Source organism: Trifolium pratense, linkage group LG2, assembly GCF_020283565.1.
Source record: "Trifolium pratense cultivar HEN17-A07 linkage group LG2, ARS_RC_1.1, whole genome shotgun sequence".
Taxonomy (NCBI): Eukaryota; Viridiplantae; Streptophyta; class Magnoliopsida; order Fabales; family Fabaceae; genus Trifolium; species Trifolium pratense.
Window position 1 is genome coordinate 37,503,458 of NC_060060.1, and position 9,043 is coordinate 37,512,500.

Sequence of the window (9,043 nt, forward strand, 5' to 3'; positions counted from 1 at the left end):
GCATTAAGTTATAACTTATAACTGATTTATTTTTAATCAGACAATAATTAGAAGAGAAAAAAAAAAACTCACGCCTTTATAAAACGGAATGAAAAATTATGATTTCTATATATACTAATTATTATATCTTCTAATGTTCTTAATTAATCATACTAGAAATAGAAAATAGTAAGTGATTGTGAGTTTAGTTCAGTTGACAAGAACATCGTATTTTATATGTAGGAATCGGGGTTCGATTTCCGGACACTTCACTTACTTAATACTCATCTTAAAGGTAGAATTTAGTCATTAAACTACTGACAAAAAAAAATTAATGGTCATGCTAAACAGTGCCCCGGGCACTAGTTATAAAAAAGGAAACAAATGAAAAAGTTAATGTTAAAAGAGAATACTTTTTACATCATTAAAGTATTGAATGCACAATTTACGAGATAAAATTTCCTTATTTATACTTTTAACTAATGACCGGGACACTGTTTAGCATTTTCCAAAAATTAAATACAAAATGTATATTTGCACCAGAGATAGCAATATTTATATATAATATTTGACACACCTCAAATAAAATTATCTAGAAAATTTTTATAGGAACGAAATGAGAACAAGAAATCCTTACCGTTACCGTATCGAACTAGTGAATAATGTGGATTGAGAAGGCATAACGTATACAAGAGATATTCTTGCATGGTCTCATAACCAAAGAATATTTATTTGGTCACACACTCAGAAAAGGTAAATGTAGAAAAAGTAATAATTAAATAATAAATAGTTTTTTTAAATGATTATATAATTTATTGTGTTTTGAGTGTGTGACCAAATAAATATTCCTTGGTCATGAGACCATGGTCATGAGACCATGTAAGAATATCTCCGTATACAAAAGTCACACATTTTTCTGACAAAAATAAAAAGGAATGGACAGAGCTTAACTAGTGTATATTTTTTTGTCATATAATAATAGTAGGTAGATATCTTATTCTTAAGAAGAATAAGTGGAACGATCGGAGTTTGAACTTTAACTCTATAATGCAATATACCTATTAGTTGAGCTAAATTCATGAGCATATACTATAAAAATATTAGAAATACCCCATTTTATTAATATTTGAACTTAAAACTTTTCACTTATAATTCTTTAAGAAGTAAATTTTTAACCAGTCTAGTGCCTAAGGGAGGGTGGAGTTTAAAACTTCTATATAAAAAAACTGTGTGAAAAATAACGGCAATAGATTTGGAAACCAAAAATTCCCCCATTTAAAAGGTCACATCTGATTGAAAAAGTTTATATAAATGAAAATATACTAATTAATTAAAAATTAAATTCGATATATTTTTTTAATAGTTTAGTAGTTAGACTTACATATTTTTTATGTGAAGATGTGTAATCTCGAGTTTGAATTCCTACCACTGCATATCAACTTCTCATTTAAATCATCTCATTCATTTTCTCTTATGTCCATTTAACATCAATCTTAACTATTCATTCATTTTCTCTCCGCAGCTCCCAACTAAACCGTATTTATAAAACCTTTTTTTTTTTACGAACGGACTATATTTATTTGTATAGAATATTTCTACTTGAAAGAAAAATAATTTTTTGAAGCTGAATTATTATTCCTTAGTTAAACGACAACAAATGAAGATAAAATAAATGATGTTTTAACTATTTGTCATAAGAATTCTTCAAACACGATAATGATGTGTCGGATCCCATTTCCCACTGTACAAGATTTTGAGACATTGATTTTTTATGTTTATATCTTAACAAAGAAATTGAGATTGATATTTCTTCCTTGGTACTTAAGCAAAGCACACCGGTCAATACTTTTTCTTGACAAAAATAAAACCTTTCATTACACATAAAATTTGACTTTTGTTCATTTTCTCTCTTATTTTAAATATATCTCTATTAGAGTTACCAAATTTAAAAATAGCACTTTTTCTTTTCTTCTTTCATTTTTTAATTCAATCAATGTTACCTAAGTTATCGAATTCAAGTGATTAATAAGCTTCACCAAAAGGACGAATTTCAGAAAAATCCTAGTTCGATTTTTGGGTGGAACAATTTCTTAGCCGAACTTTACTTACCTTGCGACCGAACTCTGAACTACTAGGATCTCTTTCCTTAGGGTGTGTTTGTTTCAAGGTTTGTAATGTTATTCCTGGGAATATGAGATCTGGAATGTAACATTGCTATGTTTGTTTCAAGTTTTGAAAATTTGTTCCCAGGAATTTTTTAATCCCAGGAATGTTAATTACACATAACTTCTACACTTGTTATTCCCATGCTAATAGGGTGGGAATATAACATTCCCATGGGAATAAAACTCAACTTCCTATAACTTCTAATAACTTCCCACTACCACTCACATTTATTTGCATTTTTATTTTTTCAATTTTTTATTTTATATAAATTTTAAAAACATTCTCAGGAAATCTAAATTTTAACCAAACACATGAGTAGGAATGTTATTCCTGGAAATAATATTCCTAGGAATATCATTCCAATGAATGCAATTTCATACCTTGAAACAAACACACCCTTAGAAACTGAAAGTTTATAAAAAAATAAAAAAAATAAAAATCAATGCTTTTCTTATACGCTATGAATATGAAAACAACTAAGCAAGACCCACATATAAAGAGATCACGGGATAAGTGCGTCTTTAATTAAAACCATAAACAAGGATCATGGTCAATGGACACCAATCATTTGGTCATCTCTTTCATCAGCTTCCACCAACTCCAATGCATAACAATTCAATAACATCAGCAAGATTTCTATGTGGGTCATAATGGTGTGAAAGACAACAAGGCTTAATGGAAAATTTGAATATGAAACTTCTTCCTAAGTTCCTGTCCTGTTGTGGAACAATATCTATCTTTCTTTACTAGTTCTGCTAGCTGATCAAACTTAATTTTAACTCTTTGAATTTGGCTTTCCTTATCAAACTTAATCTAATTTTTTTGTTATTACTGTTGACACTATATTGACAATCAAGTAAACAACTCATCTAACGTGGGAACTTAAGGGTTGAAGCCCTAAATGTTCCTCACTAATATGTTCCCCACCCCACTCAACACTTGTCCATAGAAAATATAAATATTTATATGTTTAAACCTAAAATATATTTGCATTTAGGTAATCACAAGTAACAATTTAAAATGATTAGTGTGAATGTGTTGGAAAATTCCCGTCGAATAAGGTTCAGGAAAATATACTTGAGGTTCAAAATGGAAATGGAATTTTGACTATTTGATAATCTAATGATATATTATACAAAGATTGTGTGAGAAGAAATAAACTCTGACTTACATTACATAGGAAATCAAAATACAAAGGTTTTTTTTGCTAATTGACTTGTATAGGAAATAAAAACAAAAAGGTTATTATTAATTCAAAAGGAAAATAAATGTAAAATTGCATGGGAGACACAAATAACAATCAAACAAAGGGTTTATGACAATGTTAACCAATGGCAGTGTATCTTCATCAGATTGAGAAGAGGGAAAAAATAAATAAATATAACAGACAATAGGAAAGAGAGAATGACAACAAGCAGGAACAGTAAAATAGAGATGCAGATAGAGGCATACCTAACCCTGCAATGGAGTAGATAGACAAAAGAGATCAAGTGAATGTGAGAGAATGACACCGATGGAGAAAGGTTAAGATTACATACAATGTATAAAATTTCACAGAACATTATACATAAAAAAATCTACATCAAAACTAATCAGGTCCAATCTTACACCCCAAAGCCTGATTAATTTATCTATTCTTTTAAGTATAAGAGAATTTTGACGAATAAGCTTATCCGATGGAGTTCCGCGTCAAACAACCGATGAGATCATGACCCTTACAAGTGAAATGAAACGCTGTCTTCATGGGGTGGAAATTTAACCATCAATGAAAAAGCCTTGTTAACTATTGTGTTGATTCTTTCATGGTAATTGTCATGATATACAACTAAGGGTACACTTTCCATTGCTCTCAATCGCGTTTCTCGTTTTTACTTCTTTCTTTGCAGCACAAAAAGTAAACTCCTTCAAATAAAGGAGCTATATAAGTCAATTCCTTGAATTTGTCTGTTGCAAAACCAAAGTGGCATAAATCAGCTCATTCCATGCATCAGGAACTCCAGGAAGGCACCAATGGCTGCAGTCTTGTCGCTTCATGGAGACTTTTTTTCCACCCACTATGTTCTTGCCATAGACAGATGGGTGGCCGTCCTTTCGGAAGTTAGTCAGCCTTGTGACATTTAGTAACTTTACTGGAAACTTCATTCCCTGGATCACTTCTTCGACTATTTTCATTTTCAAAGGATAGTTATTCAAGATGGATCCATTAAGAACCGGTTCAGTTTCACCGTTGCATGACCCACCTGAGTCCCAGTCTCCACCTCTGTCAAAGATTCATCAGCAATAAGATACGACTTAAAGAACAATTAGTAGCAGGGTTATAGGGTACAATTAGTTTCTTTTCCTATTTGAAGAATTCTAGCAGCATACTCTTTTATTATTTAATGAAATTTATATGGGCCATATTAAAAATTTAATGAATAATAGAGTGTAAAAAGAATGTGCTCAAGAGTATATTGCTACTTGCTAGCATTTCTCTCTTCTACTTTCCTTTCTCCATAAGGATGTTAAGATCACAAGGTACTGATTTCTTTTACCAAATTTAACTGTTCTGAAGTGAAAGGGTAAATTTTTGAAAGAAAAGTGTAAATTAAAACTAATGATTTCAAAATCAGCCCAGTGAAATTTAACAACTTCATGGTTTGCTATGTATACTGTGTTTTCATACAATCTCAGCCACTAATTTCCAGACAGCAGTTATAACTTATAACTGTAATTTTCTCTCTTAAGTGCACTCCTCACTTTAAAGCAGCTAAATAATTTTTTAACAAATTCCAAGACCCTCGGTAAAAATAAACTGAAAAGGGGAGAAGGAATTTATGCAATGGAAAAATATCTAAAAAAAACATAGATACCTGAAATGAGCCGAAGAATATCCACGATAGTAGACAATCTGCTTTTTTGGATTGATATTATTGTCGATCCATTTTCCCCAGGTCTTTATAGCCCTTCTGTATGCCTCAACTCCATCAAATTTTGGGTATAGATAATTACCTTCTTTATAGTAATTTATTCTGCACAAATCATGCGCTGTCACTCTTTCGATAGATACTTTTGTTTAATATAATTATTAATATTGTTCCAGTTGTTTATTTTCAATAGACAACTTTTTTAATTCTAAGGAATGAAAGACAAACAACACATAGCAGTGAATGAAAACTAATTTAAAAAAAGGAAAGAAGTAGCAAGATAAATGTGTAAGACGACGATGCAAAATATTTCCTGATACATATATTTGATCGATAGTATTGTGTATGTGAATATTCACTATTAAGAGCAGTTACAAAAACATGTCAATAATCTTGTGCAGCAATTGCTTGGATGAATGCTTTAATTACTTAATGTTAGAATTCAATAAGCATGGGAAATGCACAACCAGTTTCCAGAATCGAATGTACAAAATTTGAGTGTATAGATCAATCAAAATATGATATATGAAATAATTGTATCCTAACCCTCGAGCAGTTTTTCCATGAGCCCACCAGTGCCCGGTATTGAAGACGAGAATGTCGGCTTTCTTCCAACGGGAAGATGTCTTGTCAATTCGATCTATTGATAATGTAGGATTTGAACTCCCTTGTCCATTCATACGAATTCCCTCCCTCACAAGGAAATGAGATCTCACAAATGCCACTGTACAATCATAGTCCTGCTCAAGTGTTTCAAAATCTTAGCATAATGAACTACAGTGTGTCCATCCACATTTCATTTTCACAGGGAAATGATGCAGTGCAGCTGCCTTGATCATTTTGTAAGCATTTTCATATTTCAGATAACTATCAAAATACAGTGCTTTATAATATATAAGCTTACAGCTTCAAAGAGAGATGAATTCAATGTTCATCTTCTGAGAGAAAAAACAAAATTATATAATAGCACAGGCTGGGTTTATATTTGTAAACAATTTTTTTTTCCAGTCAATCAAACTTTTCAGAGACAAACTTACAAAGGAAGTGAATATATAACTGAAAAAAGATTATTTTTTTCCCAAAAGAAATAATATAATGTAGGTCATGTAATTGGTGCATAGACAGATCTAAAGGTGCGTTTGATCTGCCAAAAAAATAAGGGACTGGACAGGACAGCTTCTATTATACTGTGTTTGATTTGAAAACTGTTCCTGGTACTGGACAAACTAGAGGCTAAGGGACAGCACAAAAACTGAAATGCTTGTCCCCCATAGAACCACAAGACAACATTTTGTCTTCAGCACGAGTTGTCTAAAATACCAAAATAACATTTTGTCCACCAAACATCGTATAGCACAAAGTTTGTTCAATACCTTAAATGTTTGTGCTGTGTTGTTCTGTCTTGTACTGTCCTGTACTGTTCTGTCTAGTATTTATATTTTGCAAATCAAACGAACCCTAAATATGCAAGAAAAGAAAAAAAAAATCACCTCAAATTTGAAAACAAAGTAGCCTCTTCCTTTTGATATTTTGTGACCATGTATCTCATACATTTTGCTCTTATTGTGCAGGCCTTCGCGAAGTATGCACAGAATGGACTCAAATTGGTTTCGGTTCATAGAATCTCCTACCAACATTAGTTTTTTACCTTTCAGTCTTGCCAAAAAGTCCTTGGCACTAAACCTACAGTAATATGTGAAAGAAGCAAATGAGAAGCAAAGAATATATTTGTTTGAAAAACAATATTGCATTATGATTCTTGAAACTTTTCAAAAATGTTCCCACAAGTTTAAATGTATTTCCACAAATAGAACGGACACTTCCTGAAAATTGCTACCAAAAACCAGTAGGTTTTACAGGAACTCAGTTAACTAGTTGAACATGCTTTTCAGTTTTCATGAATATGAGTATCACTCCTGGAGCTTTTCAATTTGAATTAGCTTTAACTAAAGTCATGATAATAAAAATTCATTTAAATCCATTATGATACTATCTTACTAAATAAACCATTCAATAATCATTTGACTTATCTTTTTCATTAGGCACCATTTATCAATAATTACCAAACTATCGTTTATACATCTTCTATTTATAATGGAGCACCTACATGTGTTCTTCATTGAATCATTCCTGTCCAACTAACTTGAGACCATATTTAACTTATTTCCTTTTTTTTTTGTCAAGTAGCCTAGTGGCTAGAAATTCCACCCTTAAGGTGGATAAGTGGAATGACCGGGATTTGAACCTCGGCCCCCTGCATGTATAATGCAATGTCCTGCCAATTGAGCTAGGCTCACACAACATATTTAACTTATTTCCATTACAGGTACTACCTCAACTTTCTGCATAATGCTTTTATTTACAATTTCTAGTTTCTAATCATATATTGTCATGTGACCACTCAGTATTATTACTTTATTAGTATAAAATTTACATTTTTCCCAATATTGAACTCAAGTCTCTGTATTGTCCAGTATTCAATCCAATACAAATGTGGTAAAATATGCATTAAAGTCTTAACAATGACATGCTCAATAACACATGTTTATTTTCAAAATTAACAAAATTAAGCCCTAAATCAAACCAAATTACTTCAGTAGTCCTATTTAGCAACATTACCATAACATTGAACAAATGAAGAAATTTTATAGTTATAATAACTAATCAACCATAAATAACTTGGCGCAAATAACCGAAAATCGCATCATATTTGAAATCACACAGGAAACAAACAAATCAATTAACGAACTGCGTTAGAGAGTGACCTGGGAAGATCACATCCATGAGGTTTCCATCTCCATTTGGTATAATGAGTATCATTCCTTCCATTGATTTTGCAATCATAAGCCTCATCAACGTAAGGACAAGAACCTGGTTGATAAATCGGATAATCTTCATCCTCAACCCAAGTTCCCGTGTACAAATCACAATCCTTCAAAGCTAGAGCTGCTGCATTATCGATCTTCTTCTCCTCCGTATGAATAACAGCAGGAACAAATTCCTGATCAGAAACACTGGTGGTATTAACACCGGGAGATTTCGGTTGAATGACGGTAATGGTGGTGGAGGAGGAGGAGGATGATTCTTGTGTCGGTGTCGGTGTCGGTGTCGGTGGCGGTGGCGGTGGTGAAGGAGGAGGAGGAGATAGAAGAGGAGCAGGTTTGACTTGGATATAGAGATCTGAGCGATGAGAGAGAGGAGGTTGAAGAATGGTAGTGGTGAAGAAGAAAGAGTATAAGAAAATGGAGAGAAAGAAGAATGCGAGAAGAAAGACGGTGGCGAGAGTGTAACGGTTCTTGTGGGAAATCATTTTCAGTCATATTGTTATGGGTCCTCGATTTGGATCATCCTTTGTTAAAACAACAAAAACACTTCCAAACTAAAAATAGTTCACCACAATTAGTCGCGGTTCGGTTTGGATGAGATAAAAAGTCATCCAATTCAGAGGAAATAACATGTTGGTTAGGTTTTTGGATGATTAAAAAAATATTCGACCTAAGGTATAGTTTGACTTGATTGTTTTTTTTATTTTATTTAGAGTTTATGGAAATAACTTATGAAATTTTTATATATTATTATAAGTTTGTCAAAGTAGTTTATGATAAAATAGCTTATAAAATTACAATTTTCATTAGTGTGAACTTATAAAATAACATAAAACTTATATGTGACCTTATATGTTTTTTTCTTTCGATGATACATTATAAAATACCTGTTTAATTATAATGTCTTATCATATTTTGATACTAACTTATATTTATATAATTTATATTTCAAAGAATTTTGCGTATGAAATAGCAGTGCCGACCAATAATATAAATTGGGTACCAAAGAATATAGCTTATTTTTATTCATTATTATTTTTGTACTTTTTGAAAACTTAAAGACCCTCCAAAACTCCAAACTATTGTGAATCTGTTGGATAAAAAAATAGTGGATAGTTGATAAACAAACTTATATCGTATAAATTATAAGGTAACTTATAGTCGATA

The 9,043-nt window shown here is 31.6% G+C and overlaps 1 protein-coding gene across 1 annotated transcript; it reads right to left on the reverse strand.

The window, feature by feature from the left end:
• Nucleotides 1–3,550: 3,550 nt before the first annotated feature.
• Nucleotides 3,551–8,510, reverse strand: LOC123906071 (protein trichome birefringence-like 5). The gene is made up of 5 exons (XM_045955918.1): nt 7,817–8,510; nt 6,542–6,734; nt 5,598–5,791; nt 4,998–5,156; nt 3,551–4,405 (listed from the first exon to the last, which is right to left on the reverse strand). Exons 1-5 carry the CDS (start codon nt 8,359–8,361, stop codon nt 4,072–4,074), a joined length of 1,425 nt encoding a protein of 474 aa, XP_045811874.1. The 5' UTR covers nt 8,362–8,510; the 3' UTR covers nt 3,551–4,071.
• Between the last annotated feature and the right edge of the window lie 533 nt (nt 8,511–9,043).